A 25466-nucleotide genomic window follows, 5' to 3' on the forward strand; every position below is an offset into this window, starting at 1 on the left:
AAAATGGGAATAAGTTTGCGAAAATTAGCCAACTGCCTGCTTTTGCTGGAACGCTGCGTGCTGGTCATCTTCCTCAAGCATCTCCTTTATTTGGCTGGTCAAGTGGACCATAAGGCGACTCTCGTCGTGATTAAAGAGGCTACTCTCCGTAAGACCGGCCAGTATGCAGCTGCGCATTTCCTCTGCCTCGTAGCACAAGGCGATGCGATTGTTGAAGTGCGTAGACCGTTCCGCAACGGGCAATTCGAACTGGAAGTCCCTATTCTCGAATCTCAATTCCGTGGGACACCACAGACTGTTCATCTGCAAGGATTAAGGTAAGCATTTGCTTTTCTTGTCGTTAAACCGAGCAACTTACGATCGCGCTGCCCTTGGTGCCACGTATGGTGGCCGTGTTCTGGAGATTCTGCTCGGCGCTGAGCACCAATCGAGCTCTCCGATTGCCCTTAAAGATCAGATCTATGTCGGCTGCTACATCAATGCCATCGCGATTGAGCTTTCCCAGTACCCTCAGCTGCTGCGGCACCTCTCGATAGATCCAGAGCGCCAGTTGAATGCCGTAAGGTGCCAAATCCTTGGCCACGCCTGCGTATTCCGCCGCCTTGGGCGAAGCGACGGGCAGCTGCCAACCCAATGTGCAGTCCACTGCGAAGATCCTGCCCAGCTTACAGCGCATGATCTCATGCCGCAGAATATGGTAGGCGGGTATGCAGCGCGGCCAAATACCCTCCATTAGAAACAAGCCGCGGGCCCTAGCCTTGCCAACCAGCTCCACCACCTGCTGCTCAGTCATGCCCAGCGGCTGCTCGCACAGCACGTGCTTGTCATGGTTGAGCATCAGGTGACACAGTTCACAATGCATTGCGTTCAGCGGTGATATGTAAACGGCGTCTGAAAAACTCCAAATATTTAGCTACTCTTCTCTTTCCAATAGTTAAATTTAAGAACATTTAAATTTTAAGGAACAAATCAAAACTTATTCCAAATGCTTTCTTAATAATAATAATATTAATAATAATAATAATATTGTAGAGAAAGTCCCACGTTCGCTATCCAAAAACATGCTATCCGCCAAAATTATTAAGAGATATCTGCCAATGGGCAACAAATTTTTGGATAGATCTTTAGAGGAGCTTCACAGTAAAGTCTGAAGTCCAAATATTGTGGACTTAGCTCTAAAATTGCGAAAGACACAAAGTTTGACCCAGTTGATGCTCCCATACAACTTTCCGAGCTGAAAGTATTTCCTTATTTCTTTCTAAAATAATTCATCTGTACTCACCCACATCTGGGCAACGTGCCAGATCCTCGAAGCTGGTGTAAATCTTGGGCACACGGTGCTTGTTGGCGAATGAGGTCGCCTGCGATCGATACGCGTCCATGCAGGAGGTGATGCTGTGCCGTTGGGCGGGCAGGACGCTTAGGGCTGTTGCAAAGTCTTCGGTCATGAGATTAACGGGCGCAATGCCCCAGCGTAAGGTCTGTGGCGGCTGCTTCTCGGCGCCTGTGCTCTCCATACAAAGTGGGCGTGGCTCGATGCTGTCCACACTGGGGCCATGCAACTGTCTAGCCGCCGCCGCCACGGGCAGAGCTGTGGGCGAGGGAGGAAGGTAGCCAGATTAGCGGAGGAGCGCCATATACAGCTAAAACTACGACGACGACGACGAGGAGGAGTAGGAGGAGGAGGAGGAGGAGCGTCGCGTAAAACTCATTTCATTCATACAATTGCAATTGCATGGTTTGTTTTATTTTTATATATTTTTTTTTTTTTTTCATTTTTCCACGAATTGGCGAAATTGCGGGTGTTGGTGTCTGTTGTTTGTTGTTTGTTGTTTGTTGTTTGTGGTTTGTTGTTTGTTGTTTATCCCCAACTGGTTACTGGTTGGCGCTCGCCAGGCGGCGCAGCCGGGCCGGGAGACGAGCTCGCAGTCGGACTGCCCATCTACGTCGAAACGAAGACGACGATCGCATTATGTGGCGCTGTTTAGTGCGCGCCAGTCTCAGTTCCTCCATAATTAGTCATATTTGTTTAGCATCAAAACTTGTGAATGACTGTGGATCAGCGTCACCTGCTCGACAGAGATGAGCACGTGCCAGCCCAGCCAGCACGCGATACAACATTTAAGCCAATGGGAAAAATAGCTTAACTGCCCGACTAGATTAAAAATAACATGGATTAAAGCACGTAAAGCTGAAACGAACTGATGCTACCTTTAAAAAGCTTCGTTGTAGCCGGCTTAAATCTCTATATAGCTCAAGTTAAGCTAATTTGTAGTTGAAATTGAGAATGTATGTAACAGGCAGAAGGAAGCATCTCCGATCCCATAAAGTATATATATTCTTGATCAGCATCAATAGTCGAGTTGATGTAGCCATGTCCGTCTGTCTGTCCGTCCGTCCGTCCGTCTGTCCGTGAGTCCGTCCGTATGTATGAACGCAAGGATCTCAGAACCTATAAGAGCTAGAGAAATTTTAGATGTAGGTGCTCCTAGTGCCTGCCCAGATCGAGTTTGTTTCCGATAATCGATAACTTTCCCCGTTTCCAAGTAATCGATAAAAATCGATATCGATATCCTCTTTTTTTTGGGCAATTTTGGTAAATAATAAGAGCAAGAGTCACCAAACTTGACATATAGCTTCTAAAATAGAACATATATATGCATTTGATGTTGAAAGAGGGTTCAGGGTATACTCTAGTCGGGAGCTCCCGAGTAGAACCTCTTTTGAATCTTCTTACTGCCAGGCTTTTATCTGTTGGATTTTTAGTCCAATTTTGATTGTTTCTTCTTTTACTCAAGGAACTTTTAGCTCTTTGTAGAATGCAGGCATTTACTGTGGATCGAGTTTTAGGTGACATTTGTATATATTTCTTATTGGCTAGAAGTCGTGCGTGTTTGGCTGTTGGCAGAGCCGCTGGCACGACACGAGCCCAGCTCGATTGGCTGGCTCGCATCTGGCTGGTCCTGGCCAACTAAGGCGCTGCACACGGCCATTAGGCGGCGCACTTTACGCTCCTCGCTCCATGCTCCTCGCTCCACGCTCCACGCTTTACGCTTGCAGTGCGTTCTGTCAGCGCTGGATTTTCACTTTCTTTTAGAAACTGAACGGCAGTTGTTTGTTTGTTTATTGTTTTTATTTTTTTTTTTTTTCACTTTTCAATAATTCGAATTTCGAATGCGTGCAACAATGTGGCCAGAGAGCGCCGTAGGCAGGCAGCGCACCTGAAACAAAAATTTGTTTATCTAATTAGCTATGCACCGGGGCGACAACAACATTTCACTCGGTTCGGTTTTCGCTAGCATTGGCATGCACGGCACGGCACGGCACGGCTGGTGTACAAATCGAAACTGGCCCTAACCCAAATGCAAAGCAACCGAATGAAAGTGTTCTACGCACAGCGCCCGGAAGTTGTGGGTGAAAATACCATGTTATTATGGCCAGTGAAAGGTTGCCTAATTTCTGCTCGTTAAACGTGCGCTCGGCACGGCACGGCCTGGCCAGGCCAAAGCCAAACAAATTTCTTGTGCTGCTGTGATGAGTTTTTTTTTTCCACAGCCACAAGTCCATTAAAGCCACACAGCCGCGCAGCAGCAGAAAAAAAAGAAGGAAAAACAAATTTGCATGCTGACAACATAAATCGTTTCGCAAAATATTTAACAAGTCAGCGGCAACAGTTGAAATCAATAAATTTATTGATACAATTTATACGCAGCGAGGACGGCAGCATGCAACACGCAACACTACGCTAATTAGAGGGGCAGCCCCCCTGCCCCACTCCTCCGCCCCCTGGGCAGGAGGTTGTAACAAAACTAAGCAAGTGCTCGACTTGGCTGCATGCATCAATTTCTCATGCAAAGCAAAGCCGACAAAAGATAGGGGGGGAGATGCGGTAGGATGGGGGAGGGGTGGTGCTATAGTTAGCGGGAGGCAGTAGATGCTCATTTTTTGTGGGCGTGGCCAACTCATATTTACACTTACAGCTTGCATTCTTTTGTGAAAGTCATGGCTTGTCAAGTTCGTTGCCTAAGTCTTTTGTTTTTTTTTTTTTTTTTTTTTTTTTGCTTTCTCTGGCTGCAATTTTTGTGACATTTTTGCAACATTTCGCTTTAATTAACACATCAAGCTAATGAGCTGCCCCAAAAAGAGGGGAGCTGCCAACAATATTGAATGATTGTTTTTCTTATATTTTATCCGTGATTTGTTGCTGTTGCTGTTGTTGTTGTTGTCGTCAGCGTAAGCGCTTTTAATGGCTTTACAAGTTTTATGCTTGTCTCAAGCCTCGACGTCTACAAAACTCTTTGCATTTGCAAGGCACACACCCAAACAACAACAACAACAACGAGAGATCGACAATAGTCATAGCCCTGGCATTGGACTGTCACAGTTGTTGTTGCTGCTGCTGCTGCTGCTGCTGCTGTTATTTGCCTTAAGCTTTTAACATATTTTTCAATTACAGCGCCAAAAAAAAAAAACTGTTTATTCAGTCAAATGCCAAAGATTGCTTTTTATGCAACACACACAAGACATGCCAATTGTTATTATTGTGCTTGTCCGTGCAACAAAAGCGAAAGCTGATCAGACATCGACCGCCCAGCTGGCAGAAGAAGAAGCAACAACAGCAACAACAACAGCAACAACAACAACAACAACAACAACAACAAACTTCTTGCCATGAGAGTTAAATAAGTTGCGAATGTTTAATAACTTTTAGCCCAAAATTGAGAGGTATGTGGCTTCAGAGTATCCTTAAAATATGCATAAATATTTATATTTTATCTGTATTTCGAGAATTGATAAGAAAAGTATAATAAAGCCTAATTTAAGATAGCTCCCTGCATTCAAATAATTGGTTAAGCATATCAGCCTATCATTCAATTTATCATTCAGCTTATCAGCTATCAGTTAGCTTATCAGTTAGCCTAGCAGCTAGCTTATTAGAAAATTGATCGGCTAGTAACTTTGCTGACTTTGTCAGTTAGTTCATATTCGGGAAACTGTCATCTGACAAGAAATCTAATAGCTGCAGAGTCTTACAAGTTGAGAAACAAACAGATCATCTCTCTCTACGATTCTCTTTCGTTATTAATTTCACCTATTTTCATCTAACTTTATTCTATTTCAATTTAAATGGTTCTTTATCTCTTCTGTGAATATCTAGCCCATCAATTAGGCGATTTTATCGGAATTTGATTCTGTTTGGACTTGTAGACCTTTTTTTTTAAATTTAATTAAAACATTTTGTAAAGTAAGTTGAGATATTTTTGAGTCTGAGCTACTTGAACATCTTCTTCTTGATAGACTCTTAAAATGTTGCACCTGCTTCACTGATTAGCATGAGAATACAATTAAGCTTACTTTGTTATCATATTAAGCGTAAAATTGTCTCCGGCTTGTTGTATTTGATAATCCGCAAGTAGACAACTTCATGGTCAGTCCATGCACTCAGTCAGTCAGTCAGTTAGTCAGTCAGTTAGTCAGTTAGTCAGTTAGTCAGCAAGATGTTGCAGTGAAAAGTGAGTCTGTTTGCATGAGAAGGAGATGTGGAAGGAGCGAAGCAACTAACCAAAGCCAAAGACAGCAACAAATGCGAAAAGACGACAACTTTGGCGTCTGCTGAAGACTTCGACGTCGACGTCGACGTTGCCGGCAAGCAGCGACGCATTTATATTGATTCGTTTTGGTCAGCAGGCAGCGGCAGAGGCAAAGGCAGCGGCAGAGGCAGCGTCGGCGACAAGTGCAGCTGGCAATTGCAAAGTAAACGCCGCTCGGCTTGTCGTCTGCAGCTTGAGGTGAGGGGTGGCAGGGAGGTAGGTGTCGTGGGGGGGGGGGTCTGGTGTCTGAGTCTCGGTCTCGGCCGCTTGTCTGGTTCGTTGTACTGCGGCAGCGACGCTGACTGCGCCGCACTGCGCTGCGCACACAGACGCTTCTTGGGCAGTTTCGAATTTGAGTTTTGGCGCACACAACGCGAAATCAGTTAACAAACGGACGCGTTTTGAAACGGATGCGCCGCAGCTACTACGCAGATCTTAAGCGAAGCGAGTTTCCTGCTCCTCGAAACGGTGCGAATGACTCTTCGGTCCCGGGCCCAAAAGTGTGTGTCTGTGTGTGTGTCTGGCTTAAAAGTGAAATTTACTGAATGAAATGAAATGAAATGTTTGCCAGCCCCAAGCAATTGCCAACCGAATTGGGAATGGGTATGGGATAGCGTTAAAGCCAAAGTTTGATCATTCGCTTGTGACTATATCAGCCAGTCAAGGAAATGACTGCACATTTTTTAAACGTCAAGTGTTAAATCCAAAACCAAAAGAGAAGGATTATACCATCAAGTAGGCTCTATAGATCTACAGCCAGTCAATTGTGTTTGTGTTCATTTACCAGCGACCGCATTGTATGGTAGGTATTCAATTACAAGCTTACATATATCTTCTGGCATAGATTAGTTAAATCGAAAATAAGCTCTATGCATATGACGATTCAAAACTTATCAAGGTTTATAAAGCATGTTATGCTAAATAGAATATGACTGATATTACTTTTCTTTAATATTGAAGGAAAGCAGTTCTTCAATTAAAATAATAAAAAACAAAGAATCAGAGCTGAAAAGGCAACATTTCTAGAAGCTTACGAATAAATAGTGTTGGTTAACATTTCGAATAGATCCGATGAGATGCAACTTTTGATTTCTTATTAATAGAAGTTATTGTTTCTTGGATCTGTTTGTTTTTCATAGATGTCCCATCGAGGTCCGACTAATCTATACTGATTAAAAAGTTAAAAGGAATCGATATACGAGAAAGAAAGTTACTGAAATTTGGCTCTGCCCTATTTGATAATTTTGTTATGTTTCCATGGTACGAATTTGCTTCACTTATTATTTATATTTATTATAATTTTAAAAATAAATAAATTATAAATATATTTTACAATGCCGAAATGGGCAATAACAAGATAAAGCAGCTAAACCACAGAATTGGGCCTTGCTTCCACAAGCTGTTATCGATAATTAGTTCTATCGATTGTGTTCGATATGCTGCCAAGCGCGCGAACAACTATCGGTTCTCTTGTGTTGACTTTTGAGCGAACTCTCAGTTTTAGCGACGGATGTGGCGCTTGCAGCGAAATCGAATGCGCAAAGAATTAAGACGCTGCAGCAGCTGCGTCGATTGCAACAATTATAACGACAACAACAAGAAGAAGAAGAAGAAAAGCACATCACTAATACGCAGCGTGGACAGCGCCAAGCGCCAAATGTTCGCGTTGAAGTTGAAGGAAAAGGAGACAATGACAAACACTTGCAACTGTCGATTTTTGCGTCTGTGTGTGCGCGTGTGTCTGTGTGTGTATTTATCTTTCACTTAAAGCGAAGATGACATTCTTTAAATGAAATTAACTGCTAGCAGCAAAAACAACAGCAACTGCTGCTGCTACTACTGCTGCTGCTACTGCTGCTGCTGCTGCTGCTTTGGCTGCAATTAGTATTTGTCTTTGCTAATACGCTGCCATGTTGGTATGTATTCCCAGTTTTGTTATTGTTGTAGTTGTTGTTGACCAGTTGCTGTTGTTGTTGTGGTCGCTTTTTATGTCACGCATAAAAAGTGTCGCACACTTGAATGAATCTTTTGGCTATGCTCTTGCTTGTCACTTAGTCGTCGTCGTCGTCGTCGTCGTTGTGGCTGTGGCTGTTGTTGCTGCGCTTGTTTGTATGTTTATTGGTCTGTTTGTTTGTTTGTTTGCTTGTTGTTCAAGCATTTACAGCCGGCTCATTGGCTTAAGCGTTCACTTAACAGCAGCAGCCGTCACTTTGCATGCAACCCGCGGATTCGATTTGCTTTTTGGGTTGGGCCATTGATTGTCGCCTGGCTCCGTTGCGCTCAAAGATGAAGTTGCAGATAGTTTGAAGTATCGAAAGTACATTAAACACATATGAAAACATGGCCCATACCCAACACTGGCCAGCAAATAACCCACACGACGCTGCCACATGCATATTTAAGTCGATGTACCACACTGATAAGTCACTTTTGCAACCGATTCACGAAAATGGCATACGCTATATTTTCACTGAGTAAAAAGCTAACTCTACTTGCACAGATTACTAAACATGTTTATTAATAATCGCTTTAAAATGCCTCGTCCCAAAATGCCTAGTTTAGGGTTCAGATAACACGTCGAGACTTGAAATCGAGCTTGTATATATATAGTATTCCACAGTTAGTTTATATTATAATATCTCATCCACACTGAGACAAAATAGTTTTGGCTAAATCTCTATGCAATGCAAATTTGGTTATTTTAGCTCTAAAGCTGAGCAAAATTTCGAAAGGCGTAACCACATATTCCCAATACTCTTTTCGGACGAGGGTATATAGGATTATGTCCCTGACAGCTCCAATCTAGTTCAGCTTCTATTTAATATCTATGCATAATTTCTTGCAATATCTCACAGATAATATTAAGCATTTTGTGCATTGCCATGGGGTGAAGAGTTCAATATTGGTGTCTTCTATTTAACTTGGTCTTAACTTGGTCTTAACTTGGTCTAAAAAATAGATATACATGTTAGATCATCGACGGCGACAACAGCAGCTGGCAGACTCGAGAGCCGCTTCCTGCAGTTCGTGCTGGCTTTTAAAACAAACTCGTTTAACGGCCAACTCGCAGCGCATTCATGTAAATATATAATAAAAGTCAATTAAATAACACAAAAGTTATGCATAATTAAATGTATTATGCAAAACAAATTGCAAGCCCGGTTAAATAACACAAGAAGTCTGAAGACTGCCTATTACTCCAATTAGGCTTTTTACTGCCGCACTAGACTAGGCCCAATTGAAGTATTACACGCGAGTGCTACCCGGCTTTGCACGGGCCAGTTTTTCACTACAAACTCCATATAACATACGATTTTCTCAGTTGGAGGAGTGAAAATGGCAATAGTTCATGTTTAGTTTATGTAGAAAATGCCTTGTTACCATTTCTCCCAACTATTCTTGCATAAGGTATCTAGAGTAAAGCCTTTTGCTTTCCTGTTCTTCCCAGCTAATCTTTCTTATACAGATGGGACATTATACCGAAGGAGTTTAGACAATGCAAATAATAGAAATACTCGAAAAGAACTCGAAGCTCAAAGCTGTCAAGAATTGTATTCTCGACTTATGAATTATCTTAAGCCAGGTCTACTTTAGCTGAATCATCTCTTATTCTTCCTTCTAAGCTTGACATTTCCATAGATGCTTTTCTGTTTATTATATAAAAAGTGTTTGTTTAAAAATTCTATATGCGTTTTTTTGTGCTCAATACTCAGTGTTTTTATTTTTATTTAGATAAATGTGACATCTACTTTAGGGTCTTAAATAATTCTCAGAGAGCTGCGAAAAGTCTGTAATACAGCTTTTTACCCCACTTTTTTATTTGGCATAAACATAAAAGTAATTAGCGTCAATTCTGTGCATGCTACGCCCCCAAAATAATAATCAGCCATAGTTTTTTTTTTTTTTTGCAAAGCCGTCGGTGAATTTTATTTGATTTTAATTGCCGGCCGTGCTGAGATGTTTGGCATTTAATGGCTTTATTTATGCGTGTAGTAATCAAGTTAATTTTTACGATTGCCGCCGTGCAGCAACAACAACAACAACAGCAACAACAACAACAACAACTACGACAACAACAACAACCTGTGGAGCTGCAAAATATATGCAAATTTTTTCTTTAATGTTTCAAAATCGAAACACTGTGCAAAAGTTTCACTTTCGTTGGGAACGCGTCCGATGGCGCAGCGCAACGAGATCGTTGAGAGCTGAGCGCAACCCTAAGGACATGTCCCAAAAAAAGCTATCGTTGAGTCCATTTAAGGTACCCTTAAAAATGAAAAAAAATAAAATGCACGAAAAGCGCCAAAGCTGATGCCTCATGCGATATGCATTTTAATAAAGTTGTCAGTTATGAGTTGCTCGACCCTCTTTCTCTCGGTAGACACATCTCTGACGCATTGCTACATCTTTTAATCAAAACCTGACACAATTACGAGACAGAGGGCACAAGTCAGAAGTGCCCGACTGAGCCCAGGTCCAATCATTCTAGCTTCCTTCCAAAGACCCAAATACCCATTAAAAAAGGGGTATTCATTAGTGGAACACTCCTGGAACACATTGAAGATGCCTAATAATAATGAATTATCTTATTGGGATTACTTTTTAAGCAACAAAATATTGTGAAGCAAATGAAAAATCAATAACCTAGAGAAACCCTAATACAGCTGCAGGATAATCAAGATTTCCAGTTCGAGAGTTGATTTGTGAATTGTGTGTCAAGTTATTAGACTAATGATAACACTAATGATGACTAATATATTGGGAGAGTAGACATCATAATTTGAACCCCACAAGACAAAAAAAACCTATGTTTTTTTATGAATAAAAAAATTAAATGTAATCTTAAGAACATTTAAGATAGTCCGAGTTTTCGCTTTCGAAATGATTGGCAAGTTTGTTGTCTAAGTCATTTGTTTATTCTCATCTTCAGTTTGCACTTCATAAATTTTTCATAGCTTGTTGAACAATTGTGATGAAATACTTTTTAAGCACAGTATCACATAACATATATGGATAATGTCAAACTAGATATAACCAATTTTAATGACCGCAAAGCAAGTTTGTTGCCTGAGTCTTTGGCTTGTAATCGAACGATTGAATCATAACAAAACATAATTTGCATTTACATTTGCAGATAACCCGCGCCGTTCCATGATGATTAGCGAACGCCACAAAACCCTCAATTTGGTAACAATATTTTCTTGCTGGCTTTACCTGTTCGCCGCATGCCCCGCCACCTGTGCGGCCGACGAGGTGTTTGAGCTCTTGCCACAATCGGCGGCAGCAACGGCAAAGAGTGGCAGCCGGCAACAGGATGAAGTGAATGTCTTGGCGTTTGTAACGCCCAATGCGACAACAGGTGAGCGCGCGAATATGGGCGAGGGGTGCGGGATGCGGGGTGCGGGGTGGTCTGCTGAAGAGCTGGCAATGAACCGCATGAAATGCCGCATGCCGCAAATATGAAAGATTTGCACTTTGATTTTGTTTTAACAGCCAAATGCCGACATAATTGACACGGCCGCAAGATCGCGAGACGAGACGCAATCACCCCACCTGTCCAGCTAGCTCTATGCTCTGGTTAGGCTGCCTCGCGTGCGCGGAGGATCAGGGGCTGACGGCTGGCCATTGGCTATTTTAATGGCCAGCATTAGGAGATCGAAACAATTTTAACGCAATCATGCGCGGTATTTTAATGTGGTGCAGCAAATGAAAGTGAAAACGACTTGAATTGTGCGGCAATTATGCAAGGATAAATGGGCTGGCTGGCTGGATGCCAGGCCAAAAACATATTTCCAGCTGCGCTTCGAGAGCGTAGGCAGAGTCCCGCCCAGCGGCATTTAATCTTTGCCAATTTATACGCGTCCAGCTTCCAGCTCAAAAGCAATTGAGCCAAACAAATCGAAAATTGCCAGCGCATGGCCAGGAGATAGATCTAAATGCACGAGTCTCACATTTCCGCCAAGTGCAGGTCCTCACCTTGATCGACGTCGCATTCAAATGGAAAGCGATTTGTCTGGTTTTGGCTAATAACTTATGCGACTACCTCCACGACGTAGTTGCCGAGTTCCCAGACGCTGGCTTGGACTCAGTCGCCGTCATCACTGCCGCCCCTTGATCAGTCAATCAGGCGACGCCACGTTGTTTGTTTGTGGCTCGCTTGATTGCCCGGCTGGGGCTGATGGCCTCCAGTGATCTGGCTGTGATCTTCCAGGTGGTTGCAAAGTTATGTCTGCCAGCCTGCGGCCAGCAGCTTGAACTCTGTGTGACCTCGGCTTTATTGCATGGCCTGGCATTAACAATAGCCCACACTTTGCATGGATTTCAGGCTATCTGCAGAGCAAGGATGGCATTGGATCAAGGGGTCGGCCATCTAACCTAATGCTATTCCGCATCTGCATCTGAAATGCTAGAAATCAAAACTTAAGACCAGGCTGCACATCATATTCAAATATATATATTATATATCATTTTAAAAGCAACAATTGCCCATCGGAATGCACATAGTTTTTCTCAAGTGCTTAATATTGATTGGGATTTTTTATATACTCAATGTTTTATCTCAGAGTTTTCTCTAAAGTTACCCAAGCCCAATTTCAATTTGGGGCATCAAGGGAAGTAATCCATTAAATCTGATGAACTTCTGCCTTCATTTCAGCACCACGACTGGATCCCAATAACAACAACGAGTGGCGACCTTTGGGCCACGGGGATCCGCTGCAAAAGGATCCCACCTATGATTACAGTCCACCCGCGCTGGATCGTGTGCGCTACTGGGCGGAGAACAATGCGAGCAGCCAGGATGCCAGACAGAAGCTGTCGGCGGAGTTGCTGCGCAACAAAACCAAAAGTGAAATCCTATTGCTGGGCGTGCCCGGCGAGCGGGAGCGCTCGCGACCGAAGCAGCCGCAGGCCAAATATGCGCCCATTCGCAGAAGCTACTATGCTCCTCCCCAGCAGCAGCAGCAGCAGGTGCAGCACATGCCGCACACACACCTGATGCCGCCGCCAATGCTGATGAAGGGCATGGCTCACGTGGAGTATCGTCACAATGTCATGAACTCACCGAGCAGCTCGTCCTACATGAGCTACAGCTCCAGCAAACCGTCCAGCTCCACGCATTACTACAGCAGTCCGTCGGCCGCGACCACGTCCTGGTACAGCCACTCGCCCAGCATGTCCAGCATGTCCAGCATGTCGAGCATGCCTCAGCGCATGAGCTATATGGATGCACATCACCAGGAGTCCATGCAGCACTATAGCCTCTCCAGGCCGCAGGCCGTGAGCTATGCGCCCAACTCGATTCATCCCGCCCGCAAACCCTGGCTGCACGAGCTGCTGCAGAAGGAGCTGGTGGTGAAGCCCACCATGAAGCAGCGAATGAAGCCCACCATGCCGGCCACCAAGTATCTGATGGGTACCACCAGGCCGCAGCTGCCGGCCACCGGCCCCACCCACGCGCCTTTGAACTATGCGCCGGTGACCTTTGTGCCCGGTCCGCCCACTGTGGCCACGCCTACAACCAGCAGCACTCACCCCGAGCTCTATATCACGCCAACCACGCTGATGTCCACGGGCAGCTCCGGCTTTCGACCCATGCTTGGGTCGACAACGACGTCTACTACGACAGCCGCGCCCATCTATCAGCATGCAGAGGCAACGTCAACGACGAGCAGCTCCCGGCTGATGATACCGCAGATGAGCAACCTGGCGCAACGACCCACAGTGGCACCTGCCCCGGAACTAACCACCGATGCGCTCTTCTCGCACTATAAACAGCCGCCGAAGCCGCTGCTGGGACCGATGTACCTCATCATTGAGGGCCATTCCAAGGTCAAGACCTATGGCCAGAACGAGCTGGATCCGCACAGTCCCAAGATTGTGCCCGTCATCTCGAAGCGGGAGCCGGTGGTGCGCATTGCGGATCCCAACGAGAAACGCGGCACCGTCGAGACCTACCAGGTCAAGCATTTGCATACCAAGACGACGCCTCTGACGACAACAACCTCCACTACGACGACGACGACGACGACGACGACGACAGCGAGACCAAGCACCGAGAGTAGTTCGGTGAGTCCCAGTCCCACCGAGATGCCGGTGCCCGGTGGCGGCGTGCATGATCTGCTCAGCTTGCTGGACAACATGTTTGCCGAAGCGCACGATATGGCAGCAACGACAACGGGCAGCTCCTCCCTGGCCACGCCCGCGGCGAGCAGCGGGAGCACCGTCTTAAAACCGGTGACAACAACGAAAGCAAAGCTGCAGCCACAGCTGCCGGAGCCGCGCATTGGCAGCCAATCGGGCAGCATCGAGAGCCAGCTGGAGGCGGAGGTCGCAAAGGGTTCACAGCTCGCGACCAGCACGGAACCCGAACAGCCGCCGCGCGCCACCCGCCAGATCTTTGACTATGATCAATTGCCCGAGTCGCGCATTAAGGCCGAGGACCCGGACGAGCTTGACTACGAAGCCGATTATGACGACGACGCTGATGATGCGAATGATGATGATAATGACAATCTGGAAGATGTGAGTGAAGATGAGACGTCAGAAAGTGAACATAATTTACTCAAACGCATCGATAAATTTGTCGATGATGTGGATGATGGAGACGATGATTTGGACGGTTTGATGGAGGATCTGTCGCCTGGCAATGACAATAATGACAATGATGCTGACGATGATGATGATGCTGACGATGATGATGATGATGATGATGATGACAGACAGAAGCCGCAGCAGCACCGTTTACATCAATAATAATATTTCTCTTAAAACTGCGCTCTATACCAAAATCTATCAGAAATTTTTCTTACACCTAAAATATTTAAATGTAAATAACTAAGCTTTAAAGGAGTTGATCGTTGGCCGTTAGTTTTTAAAATTGCAATTATCGCATATTTCTTGTTTTTTAGTTATTAAGTGTGCAATAATTGACAATAAAAATATAATTTATGTAAGTGGTTCATGCCATTGCTAGCTTAGAAAGCAGTTGGCAGCAACGCTCAGCGAATACATCAACCTGTTCGAAGCAACAAAAGTTGCTTTAGCAAAGACTCAGACCGCACACAGATCGAAAGTATTGCTTACAATCTACTCTTCTACAGTGCTGTACTCTCTTTAGTTTTTGCAACTGCAAAATATCAAGCCAACTGGATATTGTTGCGTGCTCACTGCGTTGGCTCTCTTTCACTATCGCACGGCTTGTACCCGCTGTACGTGCCCACATGTATGTAGATTGCCGCTCTGCAGTTTTGCTTTGTTTATTTCTGTTTCGGTTTTCCAAGCAGCAGTTGAGAATTTGACGTCGAAGCGAACGGTAAAACAGACCGCTTCCAACGTTCTCTGGAAGAAGCTCCATGCGCGTCGTGGGTGACAAATATCAACAACAACAACACAACAACACAGCTAAATTGTACGTCAAGTGCTTAAATTAACTTGAGAGTGTAAATTCCAGTCAAATTAGATGTACTAAAATTTGTGAGTGCAAATCATCGCATTTAGGCGATGATTTTGTGCGTTTTATTCATTTGCTATTTACAAAGCAAAACTGACCGCTTAAAACGGTCTTTGGCATTTTATTTTGTTTTTGACTTCGCTTTCGCTTTTGTTTGCATATAAAAAAGAGCGAGCAAGAGAGAGATAAACAAGAAAGCAAAGTTGAAAGACCCAAGCATTGAAGTGTTAAGTGTTGCAGTTTTCTCTCCTCTCTCTCTCGCTCTCTTTCCAATCGAAACACAATTAACTATAGCAGCTACAAAAATCATCCAAAACACGTGTAACATATGTCACTGTTAATGTGACAAAAAAAAAAAATAACAACTATGCAACTCACCCGCACATTTGGACTTTGAAAGTGTGACTAAAAGTGTCGGCGCCGCATAAAATTCTGATCAGACTCTGTACGTATACAAATGTATGCGTGCGTGCTTGAATAACCTTGATTTGTCTGCTAGCGTCTTGTTAAAGAGCCATATTAAACATACGAAATAAAACGTTTTTTTTGTTGCTGGCTGTTAGCTGTTCGTCTCGTCAAGCAACAGCAACAACAAAATAAAACCAAGCAAACTTCTAAGCCAAAAGACAACAAACAGGTTCGGCGATCGGGCGTGCAAAAACACAAAGAGAGCACAGATAACGAGTGAAAGAGAGGATTGCGAACAGCAAAAAGGGCATAATGCATAAAATGTTCCTTTGCTGCCCATAGCAAGACCAACTAGAAAACGTCATATTGGACTATGTAAAAAACGCTGATATGCTTGTTACGAGAGTTTATCAGCCAAATGTCAGACATTGCTGATAGCGCTTCGGTGCGAGCAGACAGCAGCCGCCGGTTGATAAGCCGTCAAATTCATGTACATATATTTTTCGAGTGCGACGCTTAGCATCCGTTAACAGTGTAAGAATGTAAAAAGTGCGTCATAGTCGTTCGTCAGAGCGCCCACGCATGTGTACATATGTATGTCTAACTAGATTTCCCACAAATGTGTCCAACTTGAATTCCGGCAATTGCTAACGGAACTGAGGAAATGTAAAGCAATTCACGCTTATCGCTGCATCTCACTTGCCTAGGCAGCAAAATTGACCTGCATTACTGACCTACTTTACCTGTGTTGCTCAGTTCTCGCCGAAAGACCGATTCGGCGACCGGTTTACGAATGTAATTAGCTGGCCATGTGTTTCGTTTAATTGCTTGTAAACACAGAAAAAAATAAATAAGTGCCTCATTCAATGCACTTTAATCAATATTCAACAATTACGTAATATGAGCATATACATATTTCCAATTGCAGGCCCCATGCCCTTAACAGGCACCGCTTATTGGACTGTATAAGACTACTGATACAAGATATCAAAATGTCAATGCCCGCTTTATATTATAAGTAAATATGAGCATAATGTTAAGCCAAACCGCAGCAGGCAGCACGCAGCACGCATACAAATACATATACACTCATACATATGTACACACATACATACGCATGTTAGTTGTAACTGCACATGTGCTGCTGCCCGTACAATTACAACGCAGTCTCATTTTTCTCTTCTTGTTTCTGATGAGCCATGAAGCCGACTTAATGAAGTCGCGTCACGATGACTCGACTTAATACACACATACAAACACGCACGCAACGCACGTCGAGCACATGAATAGGAATTGCATTTAGTATATGTATGTATGTATGTACATATATAAGACCAGTTCAATGGTTTCCTATCAGATAAAGTCACAGAGCGTTTTATCTGATGTAGGAGGAACGTGTGAAAAGCTGCGATATTAGGCGACGCTCCTTATCATTGTTTACGTACTATAAATTTAAATATTCAAAAGTATTTTTATTCAATTAAAATTTGTTTTATACTTATTTTTGGTCTACAAATGACGTAGAACATTGTTACTCAAGCACTTAATTCCTGTGATAACCCAACCGAACTGTGATTCAATGCTAGATTTCTTTAAAAATAAACCAGATCATGAATATATATATATATATATATTCTCAATAATTGTTTAAACAAATTTCTAATCAAATCCTGCTTGGAGAAGGCGTCATAAATAATAAACAAGTTACGTGAATGCGGACGCATTTCGTATCAAAACTAAAATATAATTTTAAATACCAACAGAATGCTTAGTATACAACTTTAGCATAGTCGTGGATATGTGTGTGTGTGTGTGTGTGTGTGTGTGTGAATGTATAAGAAAAAGTGCCGGCAATCAGTTGGAATTCATTTAAGTGCATTAGATTAATGCTTAAAACCAGCTGCCACAGACTCATCCAATTTAAAAGAATGTCCAAAATTGGTTTGTTTGCCTGAATTTCTGTGAATTGCAAAAATCAACAACAAAACAATTTAAATGCAGCTTTAAAAGCAGCTGAAGTTTAATTTAAATCCAATTGGATTTTAGCTTAAAGGACGACAACTCTTGGAAACGGCCAATTAGGCCAATTCAAATAAGAAACTAAGCTGCTGAAAATATGCCTAAAAAGCTTTTGAGTAAATTAGACATTTAAATGTAAAAGCTTTGCTGAGAAAAAGTGTTTTCTTTTCATGATTAATCCAATCAAAAGTTGCTGAAAGCTCCAGAGATCTGGGATTCGAATTCAAGAACATTTTAATTGAGCTTTAAAAAAGCAACAAATAAAACTGAAAAGCGCTTGAAATAAAAGCTCATTTCTTGCTCCGAAACTGTTCTGCCAGATTAATCCATGGCTTTCACTTTCAGGCCATGTCATTGCGCATTAGTTGCCAGGCATTGGAAGTTGTTTGCTCAATTAGAATTTGCAATGCAAATTGTGTGATCACCTTGCGTGTTAAACTATGTACTGTACCTAATCTCGGCCATCGCGTAATTCTAGAAACTCAGGCAAACGCTTATCACAGTTCAGCTTGAAAGCCAGTTAACAGCTGTCCCCCTCTCTCCCTCTCTCCCTCTCTTTCAACCCAGTTGAACTTTGACTATGGCGAAGCAGTTGTTGTTTTATTGTGATTAGTAAAGTGCCTAAAACTCTGGATCTCAAGTAAAACAACTGTGAAATGAATTTCGAAAACAAAAGTTTCGATAGTTCGAAACTCTTCTAGAGGCCCTTGATAATGCCTGCTTTAATGGCAGCTTGCCCCGTTGAGTGCGAATTTTTTTTACAAGGAATGTTTAAAGCAAATCGCCAATTCTTCTTATCAATAATTATTGCATTTTTAGTGCCGAAAAAAATGTGCGCGATAAGATTTGATAAAAAATAAAGAAAAAAAAAAAAAATAGGGCATTTTAAAATGGAATCTAATCGAAGTTTTTCCTAACAAACAGCCGGGCAGCAAGCAGCGAAGCAGAGCGCCATGACCGCGACTAAAGATCCCAAGGAGCAGGGCCCAACAACAGCGACGGGCCAGAAGAATGGCTCAGCCGGCGGTTTGATGAAGCGTCTGCGACGCTCCGCCTCGGTGACGGAGCACAATCTGAGCAGTCTGCGGGATCGCAAGTCCACGCAGAATCTCTTCGATCAGCACGGCAATCCGATTGATCTGCGGCAGTATCGCAAGGTGCTGGACAAGGACGAGAACGGCAATGGCACCAGCGAAAAGAAGCTACGCTATAGACGCACCCAAAGCGTAACACGCGCCGAGGAGATAACCAACAAGGAGGCCAAACAGCGCAAGGCACAGCCCGACAAGCCGTAAGTGGACAGGTTTATGGGGCATCCTTATTGGGACAACTATCTAAGTATCTTGTTGTAGCATACATCGTCCCCGCGACTCGCTCTTCTCATGGAGCTCGGGCTTCACCAATTTCACGGGCCTGGTCAACTGGGGTTTCCTGCTGCTCTGCATAGGCGGACTGCGCCTGGGCTTGGAGAATTTGCTCAAGTGAGTGCCAATTGACAGGTGTACAAGCAGCAAGGTGGGCTCTACTAATTGCTTGTGAATACTTTGCAGATACGGCGTACGCATCAATCCCATTGACTGGTATTTCTTTGTGAGCGGTCGCAACGAGGGCGAAGGTCACAATGCCCTGCTCCTAATCATCTGTAGGTGTGCCTGGGAACCCCAGACGAACTACATTTAAAACCCAATTCATTTCTTTACAGACTCTTTGGTTCACATATCCCTGTGTCTGGCTGTCGAAAAAGGCTTGGCCCTGGTAAGTAGACTCGCCTCAGGCTTTACTCACTTTGTAGATTCCTTCTGCCCAGCTGTGCCAAAGGGCGTTCGAATAGGCTCATTATTAACCTCCTCATCTTGCTTCGGCGCGTTTTTCAAGGGTCGATGCCAAAAGTTCCTATTTCTAATTTGGTTGTTTCAACAAAAAAAATTGGAACCCTTTTCGACAGCTGACTCGCAGCAGAGCGGATATAATCTTAACCTACTCCGAAAGTCCCAGTAGAGAGTTCTCTCCTCATTTACAGATAACGCATATAAATATAGATAAATTAGAGCAAGCATCTATCTATCTATGCGAAATGTATCCCAACAATAAGAGCGATAGAAGTTAATGCATTTCTTAAATGTGTTTAATACACGGTTCGATCCTAGTCCCATTCTTTAGGCTCGTGACCCTGGTTTTTATGTTAAATGGGACCAGTTTTTTGTTTGACTAGGAGATTTCCCGAACCACGTAGGAGGAGCTTGTTGACTCGAAGATATATTTTGTAGAAGAAACCTTTGAACTTCGGATCGTTGTAGTATTTCTGCTCAAGCAATTGCGAAATTTAAGCTCAAATAACTTTCACTTCTGGCGGAAGAGTTAATACAGTTAGTTTCCTTGCTTGCGGGGCGCCCCATCAAAGTTGTTCTTGTACGTTTCAAACATAACTATATATTGATTACAATATTACAATTGTTACACTTATAAACAAATCTTGTATGACAATTAATAATTCGTGCTTTGTGTGTGTATGAGTAATGTATGGTGTGTGCAACTGATGTGTGTCATGTGTAAACTTAGGCAATGCGTACGCCCGCCTGATCGCAATATTTCTGCAGCATTTGCTTGTATTCGGCTTCAAGCGGTGCAAGCAAAGTGGTCAGTTCTCCGGGTGGACGTCTTTGCGACAAACTGGACAACGAGCTGGCCAAGTATTGGCGGGCATCATTTACTTCGGCTAGGTGATCCACCTGCTTGGGTTGAGCAAATGTGAGCTGAGAGAAAGCTGCCTGATAGCCCGGTTCGGCATCTACAACAATATCTGTCTCAGCGGCAGCTGCATCTCCGTCCAAGTAGGGCAGCTTCTCTGGTGGCCGTTCGAACAGATCAATTAGTGCGTGAAGTAAACGCGGCCAGTACGCCGCGTATTGACCGGACACTAATTCGGGGCATTCGGTGAGCAGTTTGCTAACGCCCACAGCGACCAATTTACGCTCCAGCTCCTTGCTGACCTTGGCCATATCCGTGATAAAGACGCGTTCCAGCAGCATGCCGAACATACCCGGCTGAATATCCTCGATAAGTCGCACCAGAGCACTACCTCCAATTTTGACCACGTAGAAGCTGAAAAACACAATGATGCCATTCAAATATTTGGCGGTCTTTGACAGCGACAGGCGCTGAAATAGTAAGCCAAAGATTTGACGCATGCTTGACTGCAACTCGTCGGCGTTATAATAGAGCAATAGATTTTGTAACAGATAAAAGCCCTCGTGATCATTTGCCTTGGATGCGATCATTTTTTGAAATATGCCCAGAATGCCATTCTAAAAAATACAGATAATTTAATCTTGTGATTCATTTGTGCTTCTGCACACTGTTTACCAATTTGCCAAGCGCTTGAATCTGTGCGGAGCCTTGTTTAATGAAGATCGACAGCAGGCGTATCAATGGCGTCACATTGCCCCGGCGATCCCACAGAGGCGGCGCCAGCAGGCAGGGGAACAGTGCCCAATAGGGTTCCGGTATGGGTCCAGTGTTCTCGCGCACCTCGAGCAGCACCGATAGCATTTGAAATACATAAGGCATAAACTCGGTGATGTCCTGTTGCAAGATGCCCTGGAATACGGGGAATAGCGCTTCCTCAAACGAACTGACCGCTGAGGCATCTGCCTGGCAAACGATTCTAGATAGGACGCAAAGGTTAATTCCCTTCCAGATACTTTTAAGAACTGTGGCAAACTTACTTAATGGAAAGCGACAACGTTTCGAAAAGGTAGTGATTAAAAAGCGGGCGAGACGGATTCTTGGCGACAAATGTGAGAATTTCAGTGAGGCGCGGCAGAGCCACAGCCATATAGGGCATTGCGCCCGCCTGCAGCACATGGAAGCTCCGCATGATGGCTAAGCAATAAAATAATCAGATTATTAAATGGACTTATTCATTCATTTGTGACTCTAAACTCACCTTTCATGACATACTCATTCTCCGCCGAACCAGTCAGCGCAAGCGTTGCAAACAGTCCGCTAACCAGTTGATTCGAGTGCGGAGCAATTACTTGTGGCCCGAACAAAAGCGCATTGCTCCCATCACGCATGGTCATTATCTTCTCCAGCGAGCAAGCAGCATAGCTGTGCACCACAATGCTCTCCGCGGGCAGATGCCGTATGAGATGCGGCAAACAGGCAGCCAGCGTTTGTGGTCCCAACAGACTACGAAAGACCATTACATATTTAATGGCAGCTGCTTTGAGCACTGGAAGCTCATTAACTGTGCACGAAAAAGTGTCGTAGGATAAAGTTAATAAATAGGTTAGGAACCGAACATTAAAAGGATATCATTAAAGTAAAATTACCATTGGGTCGCTCCAGTTCGGGCACAATGTGCTCGGCGCAGAACTGTGGCAACGGCACCAGTTCCGAGCTTTGTGTAATGCCATGTTTTTGGGTGCCACCGCGCGATGCCCATGAGGTGACCAAATAAATGGCCGTATCCTTGGCACGCCAATTTGTCATAGAATCCTGCTTGTACTTGCCCAGCAAGATTTCCAGGTACTGGCCAAATATACCAAAAATCTTTTGCTCAAAATTGATGGAGAGTGTCTTGACCAAATCACAGGCAGCGCGTCTTCGCGTATCAATGTCGGAGCCCTCAATGTCACGACGTATATACTCATCCGGACTGTCCTCGAACAGTTCCTCGTCGGAAGGCCTGATGTCCAAATTGGGTATGACCACTTTCTCACATATGCGCGCCAATATCTCTGGATTCTCAAATATGCCGTGGTAATGCTTGCGCTCAGCGACAACCGAAAGAAATTGCAGCGCATTGGATACTAGCTAAATAATCAGGAACATACATAATATTTACCATGCCATTACCACGTGGACAATTGACTTACCGAATCGTATTTTGTGTGCAGACTGGTCTTCACCAGCAACTCCCACACTGCAGTCACAAACTGTTCCATATACGGCTTGAACTCCTCGTCGTATTTGCGCGCATAGAGACAGATGTTCTCGCAGACCTGGGAGCGCAGATGCTCCAATACGCCGGCATCCTCGTCGTCATCGGTGTGCAGAATGGCCACATCGACTGCCAGCTGTTGCAGGAATGCGCCCATCCATGTGCTCATGTTGTCCTCGAAGAACTCGGGCAGATCCTGAGAGTTGAGCGAGAAGAAAACCTTGTTGACCAGCACCAGAGAGCTATAAATGACTTTTAAAGCCTCAGCGTTGCCCTCGTGCAAAGTGCTTAGCTGCATGGTCGCCTGCAACAGATCGGTCAATGGCTTGGCCATACGGTCCAGTACAAACTTGATTTCTTCCCACAAGGTTTGCGATTTAAATTCGTAGCGATAACGCTTGAAGAGCGAATGCGCCGTTTGCAATATGCCGTTGATTATATTGAAATCGCCAGAGGCGAACTTCTCCACCATTTCGTCGATTAGCTGCGGCCACTTCTTGGGAAAATCATGTTTCCCGATGATGCTCACCGCATCGCTCAGTTGCTTCTGCAGCGCCGTCGGTGAGTGCAGCATCAATGTGACAATCAGCGACTTGATCGTGTTGCGATCGCTCGCATGTATGCGATCGGGTTCGTCGCTGTCCTCGTGCGCCGCCCAGTTTCGTTTCACGTAGTTCTTAAATGCAATGGCGCCCGCCACCCGAATGGTCATGTCCACGGTCGTTTTGTCGATCAGGTTAAGCAGCAGCACCGGATAGTTTTGTTGCAATTCCGTTGACTCCAGCAACTTTTCCGCTGCATCCAAAATAAATGTTATATTAGCCAAAGGCATGCTTGCAAATGGGAAAGAGAGCGAAAGAGAGTTGACCACCAATCAACTCTCACTTTTTGCCGTTGATTTTGTAAACCGCTAAGGTGCCGCCGTTTTCCCGCGCGCGCTCAACCACCTTATGCTCCCTTTAAACTCACACACATACGCATATTCTCTCATACTCACCGGGTCTGCGGACATTTGGGTCCGCGCTGAGCGTCTGTTGCAAATAACCGGCAAGCAATTGCAAATTGGCGTCGGTGACTTCCATTTCGTTGCTATGACTATTTATTTAAATTTGTATATCACGTTCGCTGTTGCGATTTTGATTGGGCTGATTGAGCACTATTTTACAACATATAACGAAAGTGCGCACACAAAGCAAATACGAGCAAGCGTCGTGCGAAACGATGGAATGACGAATGTGCCATTGTCGGTGATGGGTGTTTAAGCGATGAACGATATGTGCAGCTATCGCCACTGGCATTAACGATACATCGAGCGCGCAATAATATTGGTTCATTTAATAGCGAGTAATAGGTGACAACATTTTTTGAAATCGTAAACATTTTTTTTTGCAGGAAATAATATCCGAGGGCCTTGGCATGGTTATTCAGACTATAAATATAATTGTATCGGTTTGTTTGCCTGTGGTGATTATACATCTTAAAGGATCCGCCTTCAGCATAAGTAAGTATGCAGCTCGATTATTTGTTGAGGATTGTCTGTTTAAAGTTATTATTGCTTATAGTGGGTGCAACAACTGTGTGTTTCTATTATTCTGTGCTGTTCTTGAAGCTCTGGAGTTACGTGCAGACTAATATGTGGTGTCGGAAGACCTACTACCAGCGGCAGCCGCGTGAGCGACGACCAAGCATCTCTCTAGCCGAGCTCAGTAAGTGTTTTTCATATTCAAAAAGTTATTTTCTGATTTTTTGAAATTTAGAAAGAAAGCATCCCAATAGTAGCGACGATGACGAAGAGATAACCAAGCTGGTACAATATCCAGAAAATTTGAGTTACAAAGACATCCTGTACTTTTTATGCGCACCAACTCTTTGCTATGAGCTCAATTTTCCTCGCACATCACGCGTTCGCAAGCGTTTCTTGCTAAAACGTCTGTTAGAAGTGCTTATTGGTGTGAATGTGTTAATGGCCTTGTTCCAGCAGTGGATTATACCCTCGGTGCGCAATTCTTTGATACCCTTTTCTAACATGGACATGGCATTAGCCACTGAACGTCTGCTGAAACTTGCGGTTAGTATAAGTGACTTTTACTAGATATATATACCAGATTTTATAAAAAAAAAAATATATAATTTGACTTTCAGCTTCCTAATCACTTGGTCTGGCTGTGCTTTTTCTATCTCTTATTCCATTCATTTTTGAACGCCATCGGCGAAGTACTTAACTTTGCCGACCGCAATTTCTACTGTGACTGGTGGAACGCCAATAATATTGATACATTTTGGCGTACTTGGAACATGCCGGTTCATAGGTGGTGTGTCCGTCACCTGTACATTCCCGTCGTACAAATGGGTTATTCGTCGCGTCAAGCATCCACGATAGTGTTCTTATTCAGCGCCTTTTTCCACGAGTACCTGGTAAACTTTCCGTTAAACTTTTTCTCTATTATAACTTTTGTTTATAAATTTTCCTTGTGATGTAGGTTTCGGTACCCTTACAAACGTACAAAATTTGGGCTTTCCTTGGTATGATGGGCCAAATACCGTTATCAGCTATATCGAGGTATATTGAGCGTCGATTGGGTCCACGCATGGGCAATATTATCGTTTGGGCGTCAATTATCCTGGGTCAACCACTGTGCATCATGGCGTATTATCATGACTACGTCGTAACACATTTCCAGAATGCGCTTAATAGCACTGACCATAGTTAGACTTTGGGTAATATAATCTGGTCTGTACTTTTTTAATGATAAGCCAAATGCAAGTTGAGGAAACTTGATGCCACATACAAGTCAATTTTGTAGTTTTGAACGAGTAGTACTGAGTAACATAAATCGATTGTTATTTAATGCATTTTGTTAATGATTTTAGGCATTATGTAAATAAAGAAAATGGATATTGAGTTGCATTAGTTTTAAAATTTTATATGCCTACGTTTTGTAACTAGTTCTATTTGACTAGATCACATTTGGCGGTGCACAACAGCACTTACCTTTTGGCGATAGTTCATCACTACCGTGCTTGAACATATCGATGCTTAGACAACACTATC

General features: G+C 43.9%; 4 protein-coding genes across 4 annotated transcripts; 2 read left to right on the forward strand and 2 right to left on the reverse strand.

The window, feature by feature from the left end:
* On the reverse strand, window positions 1–19507 carry LOC115760327 (trans-1,2-dihydrobenzene-1,2-diol dehydrogenase). Its single transcript, XM_030701613.1, has 4 exons — window positions 19255–19507; window positions 1283–1591; window positions 359–891; window positions 1–303 (listed from the first exon to the last, which is right to left on the reverse strand). The coding sequence occupies exons 1-4, from the start codon at window positions 19319–19321 to the stop codon at window positions 25–27; spliced, it is 1188 nt and encodes a 395-aa protein (XP_030557473.1). The 5' UTR covers window positions 19322–19507; the 3' UTR covers window positions 1–24.
* On the forward strand, window positions 7102–14439 carry LOC115760329 (mucin-5AC). The gene is made up of 3 exons (XM_030701618.1): window positions 7102–7312; window positions 10726–10950; window positions 12247–14439. The coding sequence occupies exons 1-3, from the start codon at window positions 7102–7104 to the stop codon at window positions 14343–14345; spliced, it is 2535 nt and encodes an 844-aa protein (XP_030557478.1). The 3' UTR covers window positions 14346–14439.
* Window positions 18133–25301, forward strand: LOC115760326 (diacylglycerol O-acyltransferase 1). Its single transcript, XM_030701612.1, has 10 exons — window positions 18133–18234; window positions 18394–18760; window positions 18822–18950; window positions 19020–19111; window positions 19172–19224; window positions 23807–23915; window positions 23977–24120; window positions 24172–24482; window positions 24557–24829; window positions 24895–25301. Exons 1-10 carry the CDS (start codon window positions 18183–18185, stop codon window positions 25123–25125), a joined length of 1761 nt encoding a protein of 586 aa, XP_030557472.1. The 5' UTR covers window positions 18133–18182; the 3' UTR covers window positions 25126–25301.
* Window positions 19913–23609, reverse strand: LOC115760325 (exportin-2). Its single transcript, XM_030701610.1, has 7 exons — window positions 23412–23609; window positions 22350–23209; window positions 21804–22287; window positions 21416–21718; window positions 21195–21351; window positions 20833–21133; window positions 19913–20774 (listed from the first exon to the last, which is right to left on the reverse strand). The coding sequence occupies exons 1-7, from the start codon at window positions 23494–23496 to the stop codon at window positions 20025–20027; spliced, it is 2940 nt and encodes a 979-aa protein (XP_030557470.1). The 5' UTR covers window positions 23497–23609; the 3' UTR covers window positions 19913–20024.
* Window positions 25302–25466: the final 165 nt, after the last annotated feature.

The sequence above is a fragment of the Drosophila novamexicana genome, unplaced genomic scaffold, assembly GCF_003285875.2.
Source record: "Drosophila novamexicana strain 15010-1031.04,08,12 unplaced genomic scaffold, DnovRS2.1 tig00000387-arrow-pilon, whole genome shotgun sequence".
Lineage (NCBI taxonomy): Eukaryota > Metazoa > Arthropoda > Insecta > Diptera > Drosophilidae > Drosophila > Drosophila novamexicana.